At 44.7% G+C, this 21,337-nt stretch overlaps 1 protein-coding gene across 1 annotated transcript in view; it reads right to left on the bottom strand.

Annotated features, from left to right (window-relative positions):
• The window catches only part of SCN8A (sodium voltage-gated channel alpha subunit 8), a 47,381-nt gene that overhangs the window by 8,937 nt on the left and 17,107 nt on the right, over positions 1-21,337 (bottom strand). The window contains exons 6-20 of the mRNA XM_065751477.1: positions 19,532-19,623; positions 15,456-15,677; positions 14,795-14,858; positions 14,254-14,395; positions 13,583-13,789; positions 13,121-13,408; positions 12,257-12,616; positions 10,147-10,282; positions 8,265-8,503; positions 7,882-8,055; positions 6,619-6,975; positions 5,399-5,869; positions 4,883-5,000; positions 4,044-4,198; positions 3,307-3,480 (exon numbers count right to left, since the gene is read on the bottom strand). Of these exons, the coding sequence (XP_065607549.1) occupies positions 3,307-3,480; positions 4,044-4,198; positions 4,883-5,000; positions 5,399-5,869; positions 6,619-6,975; positions 7,882-8,055; positions 8,265-8,503; positions 10,147-10,282; positions 12,257-12,616; positions 13,121-13,408; positions 13,583-13,789; positions 14,254-14,395; positions 14,795-14,858; positions 15,456-15,677; positions 19,532-19,623 (3,199 nt within the window). The remainder of the gene's footprint in view (positions 1-3,306; positions 3,481-4,043; positions 4,199-4,882; positions 5,001-5,398; positions 5,870-6,618; positions 6,976-7,881; positions 8,056-8,264; positions 8,504-10,146; positions 10,283-12,256; positions 12,617-13,120; positions 13,409-13,582; positions 13,790-14,253; positions 14,396-14,794; positions 14,859-15,455; positions 15,678-19,531; positions 19,624-21,337) is intronic.

Below are 21,337 nucleotides of genomic sequence, written 5' to 3'. Positions count from 1 at the left end.
AAATACACACACTGCACCACCTGTGCTCTGTTTGTACAAGCAGCCGGGCGCACGCTGAGCTGGCTTCTGGCAGAATGGCCCCAAAAGATGGGGGCTCTGAATGCAGGGCACACGGCCACCGTGGCTGATCCCAGTTCTGGGGGCTCAAAACCCAAGCAGCACTGGGGAAACATCTCCAGGGGAAGGTTGGGGTAGATCCGTGTCTTACAGATGGGTGAAATGCAGGATTACGTGGTTGCTCAGGCTCCGATCCCAAAACGACGGCAGCACCGGGACTGGTTTATTTCTAACCCCTTTTCAAAGCCACGAAGACAACCTGTTCTGTTTACAGCCTGCCATTGGATTCAGGCTCCACACTCCTGAATTTAGGATGAGAGGGAATGACCTCAGAGGAGAGGGTCGGATTGGACATTAGGAAAAATTTATCCTCTGAAAAAACAGTGATGCATTGGCACGGAGTGGTGGAGGGACCGACCCTGGAGGGGTTCAGGAACCGTGGACACGTTGCACCTGGGGACACGGTTTAATGGGGATGGATCAACACTCGGCTGATGATTTTGGAAACCTTTTCCAACCTTAACGATTCTATGAATTCCTGACTGTCTTTGGCCAACTGGTTCAGCCCAGGCTCTCACTGCATTGATCAAAAGCTTGGAAGTGTGGGGCCACCCCCTTTAGGAGCTGGCACGTGCCTTCAGGGCAGTGCTCCAGGTGAGCCCATGGGAAAACTCTTTGGATTGGATTACGCATGAGTCGGCCGTATGCAAACAGCACCTACAGACACCATCCCATCAGCATCCCACTACCTTCCATTTTTGGCTGGCATCACGTTACAGACACAGATAAGAACAGATACGTCAATCTTTTGTAAGGAAAAAAAAAAAAGACATCAATATACAGCAACAAACAATGGAAACACACGAGACCTCCTCTAGCAAGTCTGTTTTGGTGGCTTTTTTTGTTTTTTATTTTGATCCTGTCTTCAAGAACAGGACATTTCCTATTTATTCTTTTTTTTTTTTTTTTTGGCTTTAAGTGGATATGAAATTCATTACAAAGATGATCCTAATGAAACAACACATATTCCAGGAAAAATATCAGGACCAGATTTCAAGCGCAGGGGAATTCTTGTTCTCTGTTTCGGACTTCCTTCACTATATGTGAAAATCCTCTTCCCACGTGATATATAAGAGCTTAGAGAGGCGTAGAGCTACCCATGCATCGTCTGACCTAAAGAACCACCCTTTGGTATGCTGGGTTGGAAAAGCTCTTCCCCTCTGTGGGTCAAGGACAATGTTGGATGATGACCACCCGTCTTTCCAACAGTGGTTAACACCACCCAGGCAGCAGAGTAGGGAGATATTTTCCATCTCTTTGGTAAAGGGATGTTGGAAAGAATTACTAAATTTGCTTGTGGCTGCAGGACACAGATTTCACCTTGCTTAACTTGCTTCACGCCTCTTCTGTCTTTGTGTTTGCCCCAGAATGCTACAATACAAGGCAACGGGGCTCTTTGGTTCTCCCATGTGGTTTTGGGTTGTCTGCTTTTTATTTTCAAGTTACACTGATGAGAAAAATATATAACCCAAGAGCATCCCAAGGGTTTAAACAAAGCCCTCTTGAAAGAAAACTATCTTACGTGGGATGGGACCAAGGGCAATGCAACCCAGGGACATCTGCATCACGTCGAGTTTGAAAGAGAGGATCTGACTGCACAGAAAACTGAGAACATAAAAGTTATGATGTTAACAAGCAGAATGGGAAGGCTTACAGGGAATCACCCGAAGAATGGGCTCAGGGTGAGACCAATGTCAAATGATGTTTGGAGGTTATGGGGTTCCTGAGCGTGAACCTATCAAAATGGCAGGACAATGTCTAAAGGCTCTTTCAGCTTTCATGGGGCCTTCCCAGTGTTATTCTCTTGCACTCCAACAGAAGACACAGCAGGCACCGATGTCAGACAAAAGGAATCCCAGATTGACTGAAAAGCAGAAGCCTTCATGATTACCCAGAACAAGACTTTGTCTTCACAAATACACCCAGCAAGCTTTGGGGACCAGAGGAGGAGAGTTATTTGACAATGCTATCAAACCTGAAAAATAACAGTCAAGAGCGTTGTTATGATGCAAAGTCTTATTCTCTATTCGTTACGGCTGCCACCACGTGACTCCAATCAACCCCATCGATATCACATTAGAGAATTTGAGAAAAATAAATCTTTAACAGGTACAGGATACTACGCAGAGCTGAGGTTTTGCTGAGCAACATCCAGCCTTGGCTCATTCATTTCAACATCAGCTTATTCTACAGCTTTCGGCAACTCAAATTCCCATTTATTTTTTGCAGGTAAAAACACACCGATTTCCCATCTATGGCAGCAAGCAAAGAGAAGTTTACCCTAAGTACTGCAAATTCAGGCTCCTTGCATCCATCGCTGCCACTGCACTTGTTCATTCCCTGGAAATCTATCACGACCACATACAGTGAAATTTGTAAATGACACTTTGCTCGTTCCCAACAGCTGGAATTCAACTCACAACACGAAGCATAAGGACTGCGCGTGCTATTTTTGTTGCTGAGCAGCTGGTCTTCTTTGTAATGCTGTACCCCATAGGATTTTGTTTTGTGAAACTCTCCCCAGTGCAGTACAGAGGAATAGGTGGCAGCTAGCATTAGTTCTCATGTCAGCACTTCATCTTAAGGCAGTGACAGAGTTATTTTCAGAAAAGAAGAGTTACTTCTTCGAGATGTGTGTAAGAAGGAAAGGTGCTAAGGGGAGCAGAGGTATTTGATAGAAAAAAATTCAATATATATATATATAATATACATATAAGTCAGTTTTCCACAGGAAATGTAGACATCCTGAGTCACTTCTGCCCCTGAATTCCAAGGATAGTTCCTCCACCTACTCAGAAATATTTCCAGAGTGATAATGTCGCTGAACAGCAACTTGGCATCAATGAATCATATTCAGAATGTTCCTTTTCCCAACCAGAGCATTGGAAGGATTTTAGGGTGGTATTTTTTTCATTCTATTTGCTCTCGGGGCACTCACTACAATGCAGCTACACAACTGGATATGGCAAAACGTTTCTCAAAGAATCCAAGCACTTGGGAACACAAAATTGCACAGGAAACCTCTCAATACTCAAAGGGCTCAACCCTTCAATGCATTTCGGAAACACATCTGGGTTTGAATCCACACCAAATACATGACTCAGTTTGGACACTTCTCAGGAGAAAGCATCACCCCAGCATTCTGCTTTCTTTTTTCCCAATAAAAAATAAGGAGGAGAGGATACATACAGCCACAATGAGGAAATCCAGCCAGCACCAGGCGTTGGTGAAGAACTTGACGAATCCATAGGCGCACCATTTCAGCAACATCTCCAGGATGAAAATGTATGTGAAGACCTTGTCTGCATACTCCAGAATGGTCCGGATGGTTTTCCTCTGTTCTATGTAAATATCCTCAAAAGCCTGAGGAATAACCAGGAACTCCTATCAATACACTGGATTTATTCCACAGGTCAATGTAGTTACCTAGAAGCTCATTCAAACAATACTGAGATGAAGCAGTGGGATTACATTCCTTACACAGTGTAATGCATCTGCTCTAGTGGCTGCACCCAGACTGGCTGAGTTCACTGAAAATCAGATTGTTATTACCAAAATATGCATGCAAAAACACCACGCTGCTGCTGTGGGATATTAATTGCTCTGAAGAAGCTCCGCAAGGATGGGAAGCGGAGAAAGGGAAATAAAACCACCCTTGTTTGGTAATGTGAAAATGCTTCAACTGTCTCAAATGAGTACATTTCTACTCAAAATATGGCCAGAACCTAAACGTCCAGGCTCAGAGTCTTTACTCCTGGTTTAAACTAAACAAACTCACTCCAAAAGACTTCTGTACAGTACCTACCACAACAGAGCTCTGTTTTTTTCCAATAAGAACCACCACAGTTTCCTTTTTCACCAAATTTCCTACATAGTTTTCCCAAGTAGATGTCCCTTGGCTACACGTACTTCTGTATGCCACTTACCAGAGCTCCACTGCTCAGCAGAATCATAAAGATGATGAAAGTCTCAAACCAGTTATGCTCCACGATCAGAAAACACGTCTTCCTCAAGGTCCACCAAGACTTCCCCAGCCCCTCCTCAATATTGACCTGACAACACTTACAGCGCTGCATGCAACCTGGAATGGGGACAGTGCACACAGAGGGGTCAGCCCCAGCATTTTTGGGGTAGTGGGTGAGATAATGTAAGAACATCACATTTTCAGAGCCTGGAATTGATTTGGATGCCCACAATATTAAGCTTGCTGAGTTTCAGTTAAAATTCTGTGAGTTATGGAGGTTTTTAGGACTACTACCATCATTTCTGTATCTGGGCACCTGAACTAACAAGAATTCACAAACAGGTTAAGCTTGTTATATTTGGTGAGAAATCTATGCACTTGATAGGACAGGAACGGAGAACCTGCCCACAGAATAACCTTGAACCATTTACAATCTCTTTGCCATGGGAATACCTGTAACAGATCAGCTGCTGAAAGACATTGAGGCCAGTGACAGAAAAGGGAGGGGAAAAAAAGGAAAACAAAGCCAGAATCAGATTCTTCTGCTTCTAAATACTCAGTGTGTTAATTGTGCAAAAGATCAGCTTTCCCTACCTGTAAGTCAGCTAGGTCTTAGCAACGGCAGCTACATCTCTGAGGCCCTCATCCTGCAAATGCCTCCAGCCTACTTTACCTGTGAGGGAGGGCCCAAGAAAGCTCTCAAAAGAAGCTAAAACCCAACCCCAGACCTAGCTTGAAGGTGAGCTTACAGCAGATAAGGCTTCCAGTAACAGCTCAGAGGTACCATCTAACTCAATGTACCTTCGGTGAAGCACGCATCCGGGTCCAGGTACTCTTCTGGTGCCTCCACAGGGACTTCTTCCACTTCAGGCTTTATATCAATGGTGCTGCCTTCGGAGGAGCTGGTATCATCCAGTTTCTTCAAACACAAAATAAAACCCATTCCAACCTATAATTAGCTCCCACCAAATACTGAAATTCGTGGTGACTCAGCAAGTCATTCACTTCATTTACTGTAAAGAAAGCTGTTCCCTCACTTGACCTCATTAAGACCATGACTCAGCTTACATCTCATGTCAATAGGATGGACAGACACCTCATTCAATTGGTCCCTACAATCACATATCCAAACGCATCAAGTAAATACAGAAGTTCTCCATAAAGCAACTAGCACAAGAAGCTTCTGCCTTGGGTGCAAGACAACATCAGAATGCAAACAGAAGTTTGGGGTTGGAACTGTCTAGTTCTCCCTCCCACCATGCTTCCAGGTGCTCACACATCACATGACAGGGATGGGTAATTACCATCATGACGTACCTCTTTGCTGCCATCAGGGTCCGTATCGCTGCTGAAATCCTCTGTGTTCAGGTTTTCAAAATCTGATTCCCCGACAGCAATAGGCACCCGGACGGTGAGGTTGGGGTTGTTGATGAAGGACATGTGGTCTTCATCGATGATGTATTTCTCCACGCTGCTCCCAATTCCACTGGTCGTGCCATTGCCGTTCTTCTGATAATCAATGTCTCTGTGAATATCGGCCCCTGTGTGGTTGGCAATGCAGTTCACCTTCTTGTCATACAGCTCGTCCAAGGGTTTGACCTCGTCTGCCTCTCTTTGCTTGAAGTGAGCCTGCATGAATTCACGCACTTTTGCCTTGATCCAGGCAATGCCCTTCTTGATGCGAATCACAGAGATCTGCAGGTTGTTCATCTCCCCATCGTCATCTGTTGCTGCCAGGTTGTCTGCACTGAAGGAACTCAGCAGCAAAGCCAAGAACAGGTTCAGCACCTGAAGGAGAAGAGGTCACACTTGGCAGAGCCTACACACAAAGGCAAGATTTCCACCTTGGGCCCATCTAAAGCTCAAAGGAAATATGCCACTCAGGGGCATTTTGAGGGATCACTCCCAGATTTATTTCCCTGCCCACATCTACTCGTAGTCCCAGGACTCATTTTGTTTAAATCCCTTGTTGAGAAACAAGTCCTTTGAGATAAGATTCAAACGCTGCTTATAAGATATGCAACTGCTCACTCTGCTTCATTCTTCATTCTTGCATATGTTTTCCTCCACAGACTTTTCTGCACAAAATACAAGTCTAGAGAGAAACATCCTGATCCAGTCTGACCTCCCACAGGACAGCCTGTGCCATTTCAACAGCCCCTTGCATACAATTATGCTGCAGGATTGAACTAGCAGATTTAGAAAAAAACTCCAGCTTTATTTTATAAAGCTTTATTATATAAAGCTTTATTTTATCACTTTAGGACCTCTCCCTCCTGGAATTTGAAAAGCTTTTACTGCAAACTGCTGTTTTCATGGGCAACTGGCTAAGACCAAACAAAGTACAGCCCTAATACTGTACTACCAAAGTCAACAGACTGTTCACCTATCAAAGGCCATGAAGGACCCCAAGCAAGCTGGAAGAGACTGCCTGGAGACTTGTGGTCTCCCCACGTTCTGCCCCAGTCCTGCGATCTCCCCATGCTCTACCCCACCCAGAGGAAAATGATAAAGACCATCAGTAACTATTTACTGACCACTAAATTTCCGATGACCATGACCATCATGAAGACAATCAAGCACATGGCCTGTCCTGCCACCTCCATACAATCCCACATGGTCTCAATCCATTCCCCACACAACACACGGAAGACAATAAGGAAGGAGTGGAAGAAATCGTGCATGTGCCAGCGGGGTAGCTCACACTCCGGATTGATCTTGCAGACACACTCCTTGTAACTCTTGCCGAAGAGCTGCATGCCCACCACTGCAAAGATGAAGACGATGATGGCCAACACCAAGGTCAAGTTGCCCAAAGCACCCACTGAGTTACCGATGATTTTTATCAGCATGTTCAGAGTGGGCCAAGACTTGGCCAGTTTGAAGACTCTCAGCTACAAAAAAAAAAAAAGCAAAGAGAAAAACAGTAGTTAATTTCATCATTAAAAAAAGAGGCACAATCAAGCAGTTTATAAACCTCAGCCATTTTACATAACTATAACCTCCTGCTCCTGAAATCATTGGCAATAGGGAACGATTAACTTTTCTGTGAGTTCAACCTCATGTACTCTGTACTTAGTTATTCCTCCACATACTAATCTCCATTTGCAAAGGAAAAGCACGGAGCTTATTTCTCACTTTCAAACTCTGCAACGTTAAGGAAGATCTCATTGGAAGGGGACACGTCACAAAATTTTACTTTATTTTTCTTGAATGTTTCTCATCATCCTATGAATAAAAAAGGACTTGCTTTCCCAGCATATCCAGGATACACAAAGAATCTTGGAGATAAACTTGCTGAAGCTGGGTATGAGTTGGAGCTTCTGAGCACTGAGCTCTTTGGGAAAATCTGACCTCAGTTGTGGACCTCTGTGCCCAAAAATCAAACCTTGAGATGGTCAGAACTTAATTGTCAGAAGTTAAATGCTGCCAGGACAAGATAAAGCACATGAAGTCTGTGGGTGCTCAATACACATACAGCCCAGCAAATTCGACTTGGCAAATTGTCTCAAGAGACCACAGAAAATAAAAAGTGCATTCTAATGAGGTCAATCAACATTCCTATTAGGTACTCTACACCAAGACACTACCGAGTCACCCCTCAGTGCATATACACAATAAACTGCTGCTCAGATTTCAAACAATGAACCAGCAGCTGAGAAGGAAGAAGTCACACAAAAAAATGATACGATTCCACCCACTGTCCTCCCCAAAATCAGAATAAAAAGGGAGTTTAGGGGGGAGTCTGCTTTTTCTTTGGATAAGATAGCAACATTCAGAAAGGACTGGAAGATGAATACCAATCGGAAAGATCGCAGCACAGAAAGTCCTTCCACATTCGCCAGACTCAGCTCCATTAAACTGAGGGAGACAATAAATCCATCAAAGATGTTCCAGCCTTCCTGGAAATAATAGTAGGGATCCATGGCAATGAGCTTCAGGAACATTTCTGCTGTGAAAATTCCTGTGAAAACCTGGAGTGTTGGGGAGAGAGAGAAAAGAATGGGCACAGATTCACTTCTGTCCATTTTGTGATATTGAGTCTTCATGAAGAACCACAGAGATGTGGTACTGAGGAACGTGGTTAGTGGGCATGGTGGGATGGGTTGGGGTTGCTCTTGGTGACCTTAGTGGTCTTTTCCAACCTCAATGATTCTATGAACATTTACCAACACCATCTTACCAGATTTCCTACGGAGAGCACGTGTTCAAACTCTGGGGTCATAGGATGGTGCTCCATTGCCATGAACAAAGTGTTGAGCACAATACAGATGGTGATGGCCAGGTCAACAAAAGGATCCATGACGATTAAGTTCACTATCTCCTTCAGCTTGATCCAGTACGGGTGGCATTCCCAGATCAAGAACGTGTTGGCAAATTTGTACCAGCATGGAGGACACTTCCTCTGGGACTCCTCCAGCTCTACAGTTACAAAAGGACACAGCAACAGAGTTCAGTCTTCCCCTCTATCACTGCTGGGTCTGCCTGGCTCTCAGCATAGCTAAAATACTCCCAGCCTTGCTATCTTGAACCTCCCTCATATCTCTTTGCTTGCACAATGAGTCAACATTCCTTCTCTAAAACAATACCCCAAACAAAAGAAATAAATCCAGGCTGCGTGGCAATGCTTAATACAAAGAGTTACCAAGCAGCGGAGTCACTGGACGTGGCCTATCACACAGACCACCAGAACAAGCTCAAATTGTTATAAATGAAAGGATATATTTAACTCAGAACCGACCAAGGTAAAACAGCTTAAATAAAAGTTGCAGATTCGAAACTGCCTTCAGTGCCAGTTTTTAAATAACTTGAAGTTAAACGAATTCTGTGTTGAATGCAGGCATGATCTAAAAGAGGAAATTCGTGACATCATGCTCCAAAGGATTTTGAGCAGGAATAACCTGATTAAGACAAAACACATCCAAGTAACAGCAATCAAACATAATGCTGAGTCCATCTTTTAAACAGCCTTATTTCCAGTGCTTAGGAAGAAAATAAATCAGGAGCTTTCCCCCCTCGTTCTTTGACTTTGGCAGTGGTTTTATTGAGGCTGTACAGCTGTTTGCACTGAAGTTCTATTTTTTTTATGGGAAGGGAAAGGACCACTGCTCCCTTTCTCATTGGTTCTCTGGTTGCCTAGTATTGAGTTGCCTTGGAATTTCTAAAGTTAAAAAAGAGGACCGTAGCACTGGAGCCTGTAGGCGTATGCGCAGGAGGAAAGCAGAAGAAGAGCCTTGCTCTGTTTCTAAGTATATTTAGTTTTCATACAGTTTTATTGCAGTAGACAGCAGGAATTTGAGATCATCAACCTCATATGGCTGCTGCTCACCAGTTCTTGCTGGCTCCTGTATAACATATTTGGAAATCACATCTCTATGTACTACTTCAGAACATCCATCGCACAGAAGCCTCTTTCACCCTTCACAGCTGTTGCAGTGGAGATCTTCATGCACCTCAAACCTTTTGTCCCCATGGCTGTAAGCCAGGGAGGGCCCCTCCAGCCCTTGGGAGATGGCAGGGCACCTGTACCACTATCTTACTCCTGTAACTGTGTATTCATTATTATGAAATTAAAACTCTTCGTTGTTTTTGCCTCCACATCTATGTAATTTATATTTAAAACCAAGTAAAATAAACTCTCATAAAGGTTTCTGTATTAGTGTTGGCTTGAAAGAAGCAGGTGTGGATAAAAACAATGCATGAGTATCTCCACTGTGCAGCACAACTCTAAAAGACTCGGCCCTGACCTAATACTCCTATTTTTCCTAGTGCAAGGAAGGCCAACATAAGCAAGCAGCTATTGATCTAGTCCTACCATCCACCCCAAAACCTTCTCATGACATCCAACATCACCACTCAGTGTCCCTTTGAGCAAACGGGGCAGACACATGTCTCCAGCCCTGCTCAGCACAAGGAAAACAGATGTGGACCCCCACAGCAGAATGAAGCACGTACACAGCTGCCTGGTGGATGAGTCCTCTGCCTTCCTAGAACACACCACGAGAGGGCAATCGATCCACACACACTCATAAATCCCCAAAAGCAAACCTCCAAACCATACCTACCCTCCACAAGGGTGTTGGTCAAGCCGGTCATCACGCTGTTGGTACGATCCTTCCTTCCATAGGAGGCGTTCACCTGATCCATCGAGACCAAGAGAGACCCACCAGGTTTCTTCTTAATCTCAATTTCAGTCGTACCCTGCAACATTCATATGTGGATTAATACGAGCTTTTCATCTTCCTGGTGTTTTACGTGCTATCAGCCTAGGAATATGCAAGGTATAGCCAAGAGATTAAAACAGACAAACAAAAAAACACAGACATCTTAATTCTTGTTTAATTTTCACATTCCTACAGGCTGTCCAGAGAAGCAGCAGATGTCCAACCCTGGATGTGCCCAAGGCCAGGTTGGATGGGGCTCCAGGCCACCAGATGTAGGGGTGGCAACCGTGCCCATGGCAAGGGGGTTGGTTTGATGTTGGTTTGATGTCCCTTCCAACCCAACCATCCTATGGTCTTTGAGGTCCCTTCCGACTCAACCCCTTCTAGGACAAAGACGATGATATTACGTAAGCGATCAACCCAAAACTTGAGCCCTCATTTTTGCTCATACCACTGCTTTGCAGACCCAGGCAAAGGGAAGATTATGTCTTGAGGATCATTTCTAATGAACCCTGCCACAGTGTAAAATTGTTTCTACTCTACCACTAACAGCAGGCAGGCAATGACTCCTAACGAGCCCATGCTTCATCCTGTCCGGTCAGTGAGAATTCAATCCCAGATATTCCTCCTTTGAGGAAACTGATCCAGTTTCCCACTGGAGTATTTCATACTATCGACATTAATTTCAAAATCTGCACCTGAAAACAGCAATAACAGCAGTCCTTGGAGAGAGATGGGTCATGCCAAGCTAAAGAAACTTCTCACACACTGGAAGCTGATTTTCTAACACAGCAGAGCCAGAACCATGCCTCAGACTTCAAAAAGGATTGCCAAGTTAAACTTTCTCCTTTACGCATGCATCATGCGGGTTATGATTCCTACCACACTCATGCTGCGTTAAAAAGATAATTAAATAGCAAAATGTTGTATTAACATGCTAACAGGGGAAGAAAAACAAAAGTGGTAGCAACCAATGCTTAACATAGCTCATTAGGGTCAATTAGGTTGCAAGAATTGAAACAACTGTTAAAAATTGCTTGGAATTTATAGGCATGGCAACCAGGCTTTGCTCAGAAATAACTGTTTAAATCTTCTCCAGATTCTCATCAGCCCTTCCCTCCTGAGCTACTACTTTGGAGCTACGTTTCTGTCCCAAGTTACTGATACACTTAGAACTGCTGAACACTTAATACCGCTTCAGTCAACCGACTAAAGATAAATCCAGGAAAATTTAAAAATTAAAATTCAAGAATTTCCTTTTTATATTAACAGCTTCCCTTGTAAAACAAGCCTTTCAAAACGTAACAGCATCGAAACCAGCAGAGTCCCTCAGGTGTTTCCCTACACATACTTCAAGGCTCTGGTCTGAGAAAGGTCCACAGGGCCTGCAGACGGATGGAAACCTTCAGGACTAGGCCCAGGGCTAGTGCCTGGTTTAGTGGTTGGCAACCATGGCAGGGAGCTGGATCTGGATGTTCTTTAAGGTTTCTTTTAAGCCAACCCAATCCATGCTTCCATGCGCTTTGAGGTCCCTTCCAACTCAACCCACCCTATGGTAAGACTTTCTTGTTGGTACCCACATTTCCTCTGAAGAAAAGAAGTATTTTTGTGAGGGCTAAATGACTGCCTCTACTTCCCAGGTGTTTTATCTGACCGTGGAGAGCACTTGCAAGTTTTGGTTGACCTGCAAGAAATCTCCATGAGAAGCACCCCGATGTACTGAGGACTGTTATATTCCAAGCCCTTTTTTTGGAAGACAGGAGAAAGGGAGTGGGGGTCATTAAGTCTGATTAAGGGAAAAAAGGGGAAAGCTAAAGCATGGGGAACACAACCCAAAACAAGCTCTGGTGTCTGCGGTCAGACAAACCAACGCTCATTGCATCGGGGTGCCCAGACGGCTCGGAGGGCGGCATACGGGGAAGTGGAGGAGGACAACAAGGCCGCCATGCCTACGCTAGCCACACACTGGCCTCCTTACGCTGTCATCGTGAGCTGCCTTATCTATTTTCACCTCAGGCAGAAGGCGCCCGCCGGGCATGCTGGAAGGTGGGCCGCCGATGAGGGACACGACGCCGTTGCAATCCACCGTGCTGTTCCTCTTGATATTGCGGCGGAGGTTGGGGAATATCCGCGAGGAGCGGCTGCCCTGGCTGTAGCCGCTGTAGCCGCTGTAGCTGCTCCGTCGGTCGCGGCCACGGATGGGGATGAAGAGGGAATCCCTACGGCCTTCGCTCTCCTCCACCGTGCTGTGCTCATCGTCGGCGAATTCGTTCTCTGAGCCTGGGTCGCGGAATCGGCCCTTGTAGCTGAAGATGCTGCTCTTGCTGTTGTGTCGGGAGAGGAAAGGGGAGCCCGGGATGCTGAGGAGAGACTAGGAGGGGAGAATGAAGGACAGTGGGGTGAGTGGCACGGACGCAAAACACAAGGGGGGGACCTCTTCCAGTACAGATGGAGAGCAACTTTTATATTGATTTTGACAGCACAAGAGGGAATGGCTGTAAACTGAAAGAGGGGAGATGTGAGGAGGAAGTTATTTGCTCAGAGGGCAGTGAGGCCCTGGCACTGCTGCCCAAAGGAATGTGGGTGCCCCATCCCTGGAGGTGCTCAGGGCCATGGGTGGGAACCTGGATGGTTGATGGGAGATGGGAGCAGCCCTGGGCAGGGGGTGGGGCTGCTGAAGGAGTTTGATCTGGGTAGAACCACAAATCTCAGCAGCAATCCATGCGAGGGATGCATACCTGGGCGATGAGTGACCTCCTGATCCCCTGGACATGTCACTGGGGGGCAGATCCCTCTGATGTTCTCATCAGAATTAAACAGAATACTACCCTGACTACAAATAAGTATAAACACTAAGGAAGGAAACGAATACTACCTGGTTCATGATGGAAAACTTTCTTCCTATCCTGTTATCTGGCAGCCTGAAGGCTTTTCTCCTCATGCCATCCTCTGATTCTGACTTGAACACTTTCTCGTTGTCTCCTTTCTCCTCTCCTTCCGACAGCTCCTTGTCCTTCCGCTTCTTCCTCCGGTTGCGACGCTCCTTGGCACTCTTGGAACTCAGTTTAGAGATCTCTGATGAGCTCCGAGACATCCTCCCACCGCCATCATCTTCCACAGCATCCTCAGAAACTGTCCCTGCCGAAGTGACCATGGCAGCAGCCTGAAGGAGAACAGGGAAATAAATCTGAGCTTCACATGGACAACGCTCCATCTGCTGCTTTAAGAAAGCCAACCATGGCATTGCTGCATCTTTTATTATATGCTACTGTAATAACAGGCAAATAAATAATTAAAAAATGCAAACCAATAAAGAATTCACAATCAAAACACTCACCTGTGCTTCCTCCTGCTGCTTTTTCAACTGTTCTAACATGGCCTTAAATTCTGCCTCTTTCTGCTCTGCCTCCTCCAACGTGGCCTGGTTCTGCTCTTCGTAAGCCATGGCCACCACAGCCAGAATCAGATTGACCAGATAGAATGAGCCCACGAAGATCACCAAGACAAAGAAGATCATGTAGGTTTTTCCTGCTGCTCGTAAGGTCTGGAAGGAAAGAGAATGGCAGAGGGAAGAGGAAAGGAGATGGGAATGCCATTTCCAGAGAGACACGTCCATCTAATTCAATCCAAAGTTTCTTGACCTGAACACTCCTAAGAAAATTACAGTATTTTCTGAATGTATTTAGGATATCAGGGGTGATGAATATTAAAGATCTCAGCGCTATCACTGCAAAGCACAAAGATGCTACACAATCAAAGCTACAAACCCAGAAGATGGCATCTCACTTCTGAATCATCCACCGCATGCAAACTGAAAAGGAGTTGGGTGTACAACACAAAACTCAACGTCTAAACTCCTTCAAAACAAAATAAAATGACATTAATAAACAAAATAAACCCATTGCTGCTAAGTTCCAAGGAAAAACTCAAATAAAGCTTGCCACCTTCTCCCTTGTCTTTTCCCCTAATTCTCACGTTGTGTAATACTGAAGCAAAGGATTTACTTACTAATTGATACAAGTTTTCCCAAAAGTCCTGAGTCATAAGGCGAAATAGAGCCAGGAAAGCCCAGCTGAAAGTGTCAAAGCTTGTGTAACCATAGTTTGGGTTCCGTCCTGCTTTCATGCACGTGTAACCCTCTGGACATTGACTGCGGAGAAGAGGAAAGTGATTTCAGGGCAAATCCATCAAATGCATCTGGACTGTGATAACCAACTGAAGACAATGACGTGCAGAAGGTTTCTGTTTCTGAGCCACCAGCCCTTATTTCTCTGATTGGACTAGGCAGAAATAATGCCACTAGTCATCATCATTAGGTGTCCCATTTGCCCCAGATGACATGAGAAATGCCAGCTCACATCGCATCAGTGCAATAGACAGTAACAATGGCCTCATAATTAGATTAAGGAACGTGAAACATTTATATTTCACATCTGAAATAACACCAGAACCAACAAAGCAAAGCAACAGGAAATATTCCAAAGGTTTTGTCATCATTAGCAAACATCAGTGGAATTAGTCATTCCTCTTAATAAAGCTCAACACTCACCCTGCATCGGAGCTGTTACCACAGAGCAAAGGATCAGGGGCACCAGGAATTATGTAAAAATTTGCTGAAGGAGATGAAAAAGAGAAGATTACATGCCCACGCATATGGAAGGAGAGGATTTAACATACTACAGCGTGATATAAACCTCAACTGGAGTGTTGTCCAGATCCCCTACTGGTAAATTTATCAAGCTCCCTCTCGTTAGCACAGGCGTGGGGATTCTGCAAAGCACAGATGGGTGCCAGCACCTTCAAAGCTGAGCAGAACTGAAGGAAGGAGCCGACCCTGAGCCCAGGGGCTCAGACTGGCAGGACTGTTTCCCCTCTGCCATATTTGAAAGCCATTTTTAATTGGAAAGAAAGCAGAAAATTAAAAATAAAAATTAAATATACAAATAAAAAATAAAATAAAATTGCATTGTGGAGAAAATCTTTAGCTAAAAGAACACAGCTGTGGTTTGTTTGGGTTTTTTTTTTTGAAAGATAGATCCAACAGAAGCACTTTAACAAAAGCAGGCTTCTAGGAACAGAGAAGCATCCACTAACGGGGTTTTTATTGCATAAAGCTGGGCATACCACGCTATAGCCAGGTCAGAAATTCTGGGCAGCAGCATTAAGTGAAACAAGAAGGTTTCGGGGAGCACCACTGCAGAAATACCTACACATATTGTTGGTGTATTCCTCCCAGTCAAAGCCCCTGGAGCCGTTATCCAGGAATGTCTCATTCACGTTAATTGGCCATATCACACATTTGTTCCTCAAATTGCCCATAAACAGCTGCAGCCCAATCAGAGCAAAGACACTGAGACAAAACACTGTCAGGATCATCACATCTGACAGCTTCTTCACCGACTGGATCAGGGCACCCACAATGGTCTTCAGGCCTGTGGAGAGGAGAACAAGACTGGAAATCACTCCTGTAGGACACAGAGGCATCGCAAACCCAAATGTATACAGTACCTTATCACAGCTATGGTGGCAAATTAATGCTGCCATAAAGGGGTTGGGTTTTGGGAACCCGAGGCTGCTCCAGAGCATCCTTGAAATGATGATTTTCAATACATGTGAGGGATGACCCAACCCCAAGCCAACTGTGGGCTCACCAGGTTACGAGGTAAACCAGCAATATGAGATCAAGAAATATGGAGATCAGCCCTGAGGTTTGCAGGATGGGATGTGGATTGTGCTCTGAAGTCATTGGATTGGAGGCTGGGTTTTTCTGAACACAGAAATCAAAGGGGTTTTGTTATAGCTGAGGCAGGGCTGCTCTCAGTGCTGGCTCCAATGCCAAAACTTTCAGGGTCATCAACTAGCGAGGCTCAGTGATAAAAGCCAAGGGGACAAAATCTCACTCGTTTTCCAAACCATCTGGTCTGGAAAAGGAACCATCCATGACTCTCTGGACATGTTACTGGGGGTAAATCACAGAGCAAAACCATTCAGATTTAAACAAGGATTTGGGACGCAGGAACACTGCCCATTAATTAGCATTTCTGACATCAATTAGGGCCAAACTGGAGTTTGTAAATGAATGGAGAAGCAGGATGGAGAGACAGAGGAGGAAAATGAACTTTTCCCAGATTTTTACACAAAGGTTGAGGATCAATTCCCCTTTTCCCTATTTCTCAGCTATTCCTGAGTCAACCACTCCCTTTACAAACTTCAGCAACTGTATATATCAAACTGTCATCAAGCGCTTCAGAAATGCTCCTACTTAGGGTAGCAATAAAACAGATGAAAAGGGAACAATTCAAGTCCAAGTCAGCTGGAAATGCTGAAATTCAGAACAGACAGATCTGAGAGGAGACACTGCTGCAGGTCAGGCATGGCCCACTGCTTAAAAAACATTTGAAAGTCTTTTTTCTTGTCCCACACCAATAAAATATATACTGAAGTAGTTCCTCCCGTAATCTAATTCCTTATATGAAAAGGCACTTAACTCTGTGTTCTGCACCATGCTTTTTTTACTCAGATTTCACATTCCCAAAGAATACACCCTTATCAACACCCCAACACCTCTACCCTACCCCATCTCCCAGTGCTTTCATGTTTACATCAATGATGGTAGCACTAAAGGAGACGTTATCCTTCAGAATTTAAAGATTCAATCAGCAGAAGTATTTTTAAGTTCAAGCATCTATTTCAGTCTTATTTCGAGACTTAGTTTTGGTCAAGCAGACAAAACATCCTGGTAATGAACAGGGTGTAGAGTAGAGGTGTAGAGTAGAGGTGTAGAGTAGAGGTGTAGAGTAGAGGTGTAGAGTAGAGGTGTAGAGTAGAGGTGTAGAGTAGAGGTGTAGAGTAGAGGTGTAGAGTGAAATATGAAGAAAAAAATGAAAAAAAAAAAGCAGATCCATGAGTACAGGGCTAGGGCTTAGGGTCTCTGTCTGGGGGTCACATTCTGCAATAAACCTTGGACAAGAAACCTCTCTCTAACACCAAAGAGGTTTGGATCCATATCAGGAACAGAAAAAGCCTAAAATAAGTTATTAAAAGGGATTTTTTTTAATAGAGGTATAATTTTATCAATTTCTTTTGTTTCCTTCAGAATGTTTAAGTCAGTGACAAAGCCCAACTCAAACACCAAGCAGGCTGTTTGCTGTTAGTTCTGGCAGACAGATGCCCATTACAACATTATTTGCATGCTCATCCACTGCTCCACTCTGCACATGCAACCGCTACCCCAGCAGTTGTGTTTCTGGTTTGCATGACGCTCTCTCACAGGCACAAAAGGAGGATGTGGCTTTGAGCCTCTTTTTGGGTGTGATTTCACACTGGATGTGTCAGGCTGACAGCTGATGGCACTGGAAAAATAAATCACCAATAACAGAAGTGCCAACAATAAATGGTCTAAGAGCCATAACATGAATGCAATATTTTGGTATTTCTGTATTTCCACGCAGAGCCTCCACCTGCATCAGTTTTATCCAGTGGCATGTAACATCCTGGTGGTGTTTTTCACTTTTATCTTGTCCAAAAATCATCACAAGGATGATTCCAATTATTGATGGAAGACAATTAGCACTTCTTATGACAATAAGATCACTTCCTCGTTAGGCACAATGTTAAAATTCCTTTTCCTTTATAGAGTGAAGCAGAAAGGAAACCCCCTGATGTAGAATATTTTCACTTCTGCTATTGGATTGATAAACCTAACTTCATATTAAGTAACGGGAAAGGTTAATCACACAAGTGCTTCACAATCCTCATACCTTGCCAGTCATAAAACCGAGATGGGAGCAAGGCTTGTGCTTTGGGTCCATGCTGCAGAACCACAACTGGGGCAATCCTATCCCAGAGCCTAACCCACACAACCAACCCAAGTTTGGCCACTTGTGAGTCCTGGCCACGGATAAATCCAGTGCACCCAGTGCTCAGCCAGGAGTCCCTCAGCTGGGTGCAGGAAAAGTGCGGCTGCACTGAACTGAGAGCTCAGATCCCTTCAACCTTTGCTGCCATTTGGAAATAATGGGAAAATTCAATCAGTTTTGAGCAGCCTGGAGGGAATGGTACAAAATTGCTCTACTCCTTTCCATAGGAAGACAAGGCATGCTGCCGCACATTTAGCAACCAGCTCATTAAAGCTGCATCACCTTCATTTCCCTACCGTTACAAAAGCAAAACACACACGGAATTTATTCCAACAATGATGCTTCTCTTCAATCAACATGGTCAATACCTGTGGCAGCTGATGGAACCACAGCTGCACCCCAGGCCCACCCGGTGCACTGCTAACAGCAATTACCAAAATACCTTTTGCTCTCTGTGTGTGTACTGCCAGATATTAAGGGGGGGGGAAGAACATTATTCTCGCATTCTCTCATTCAGTGCAAGGAAAGCAGGAGCCACTTGAGACCATCATGCACAACAGCCACGTACATCTGATGGGTTTAGCAGTCTGGAACGGGGACAAAGTGACGGGCTCCTACAATTCTATATTTCATTTTCTCATAAATGTATATGAGAGTGCACCATGAGTAAGGAAAACACCCACTGGCAGTTAGTGCACTGGGAGAATAACGTGAAGAAATAGAATAGCAAAACTTATCAAGTGGTTCCTGAGGGTGAGACAGGTCAAGCACTTCAAAGCTGGAAAATCACAGCTGCTTCAATTAATGGAGTCTTAAGCTTGACCTTAAAATGTGGGACACTTCTGATGAACCACCACATGAGGTTCTGTGTGTGTCCACAGCACTCTGTGTACAGGGATGGGAGAGTTTCTCTCTTCTGATCATACTCTCAGGCCCTGATGCTCCATGCTCTCCTGTAGGAAAGGGCAGTGCTCATTCTTTGGCATTCAGGCAAAGTCCAGGAGCATCCCTGTAAGGGCCAGTCCTGCTCTGGGGGTGCCATGCAAAATGGGCAACGCTGGGAATTAGGACCTGGGTCTTCATGAAAGCTCAGTCTGCAGTTCGGGCCACAGTACAGCCCAGGATAGGATTGAGCAGCAACTCATTCCAAACTCATGCTTGACTCATTGTGGACTCCACTTCCAGTCTGGCTTTCATTTCAGAGATTGGAGAGCCAAACGTGTACACAGGAACAGGGACATAAAGACCAGTGGGCTGCTCATCCAACGGCCCAGGAGCCTCAATTTCCAACCATCCCATCCGTACAGACTGCAAAGCCCATCAATGATATCCCAGTGTCACTTCTGAGAAACAAGCAATGCAGGATGAGGGGGGAAATATCAAAAGATACACAGCAAGACCGGCCTTTAATGCTTCATGATTCTCACCTGGAATTACAGAGATAGTTTTCAAAGCTCGGAGAACTCTGAAAGTTCTCAATGCTGAGACATTCCCCAGGTCCACAAACTCTGTGACATATCTGCAATGAGGGAGGTCACACACAAAAAACACAATGACAATACACACGCCAAAAAAAAATAAATAAATAAACCAAACCAAACCAAAAAAAAAAAAACAACCACTACAGACAGAGCAATACATCACTCACAGGGGCCCTGAACCCAACAGCTAACACCAACCGCAGGCCGCCTTACCTGGAATTACAGAAATAGTTTTCAAAGCTCTCAGAACCCTGAAAGTGCGCAGAGCTGAAACATTGCCTAGGTTTACAAACTCTGTTATATACCTGCAGAATTAAACCAGAGTTAATGGCACCGTTGGGGTCACCCTGCAACACAGCTGGCTGTTTGTAGGAAACAGCACGTCATTTCAAACCCTTCAGGATCCCCATTTAAAAGGGGAGAGAGAACTCTAAAGGGAAAATTCAGTTTAAGACTCTTCACATTGGGCCAGCTGCATGGATGGACATTGTATTCTTGACTACACGGGGCATGAAAACGTGAGGCTAACCCTACAGAAGAAGGGAAATGTAGCACCATGGCCAAATATGCCAGGAGTCCTGGTGATATCACTTCTGCTCAGTGGGTTCAGGGAGGTTCACTTTGCTTTCCTTTGTGTCTTAACAAAACACCACCACCTTCTGCTTTGCTTGCTCCAGTTCTAATCCATTTGGCTTTACCTGTGAGCCATGAGTAGGTGGGATTATCCCCATTTTATGGAGGGATAAACCTGAAGCACACAGAAGGTAAGAGGCTTAGTGCAGGGCTACAGAGTCTCATCGTATCCCAACTCAGTACATTTCCTCTCTGCTGTGCTATCTGGCAAGGAAGAGGGCACCAAAAAGCACAAAAATGGGCTGTATTCAAGATACCTCCTGCTGCAGGAGTATTTTATTTAAAGAATTTTCTCTTATTTTCTTTGCTTTCCAGCACCAGACTCTCCTACAGCAAGGCAACCCACTAGAAATAAAGGGTTATTCCGTAGTTAGGTCAGCTCCAGTTTTGGCAGATATCAGTGTACTGGGCCGTTTAAAGCCAGCATGCTGTTACTTGTTAATTTAAGAAGTAAAGCAAGTAACCAATTAAGAGTGAATTCCATCTACGTGCACAGTGCTGAGAGCACGGCCCACAAAGGTTTACTTTGTGCACAGCAGATCCATCCTAAAGTAAAAATAAAATGGCAGTGAGTTACAGGTTCTCCAACTTTTGTGTGCAACATCCAACTCTTCGCAACTCAGCTCAACTCAACTCATAAAGAGCAGACACTGAGGAAAAGCTGCGGCCCAGAATTCAGAACGCAGCTCAACCAGGGCCTGGTAGTTCATACAATTAAAGTATATCTCTGATTAAACTCATCTGCTTCCATCCCTTGAGAACCAGGCTCCTGAGCCTTCTGCATGATCCTCCAGTCTTCATTGGCCACCACTAACTATGGGAGCCCAAACTTGCACATATATAATGCTTCAAAACACAGAAAAGGGAAATATATATATATATAATTTCCATCAGCAACTGCCAGCTCACAGCCCCAGGTCCAGCTGTGAGTTCAGGCATCCATGTGAACTCCTCATTGTGAGCCCAACGGAGGCTGATCCAGCACAAGGGAAGAGGAGGAGGAAGGGAAAAAAAGGCATCTCCTTTCCTGACACCGCATCTTCATCAGAAATTGCTCAACCTGCAACAATTCCAGCATGCAAGCCCAGAGGGGAAGGGGTGGTAGAGACCAGAATTTAA

The sequence above is a fragment of the Cyrtonyx montezumae genome, unplaced genomic scaffold (genome assembly GCF_038088225.1).
Source record: "Cyrtonyx montezumae isolate F1298 unplaced genomic scaffold, pur_monq_1.0 scaffold_70, whole genome shotgun sequence".
Classification (NCBI taxonomy): Eukaryota; Metazoa; Chordata; class Aves; order Galliformes; family Odontophoridae; genus Cyrtonyx; species Cyrtonyx montezumae.
Note: the sequence above shows the minus strand (reverse complement) of the source record. Positions and strands in the feature narration are given on the sequence as shown.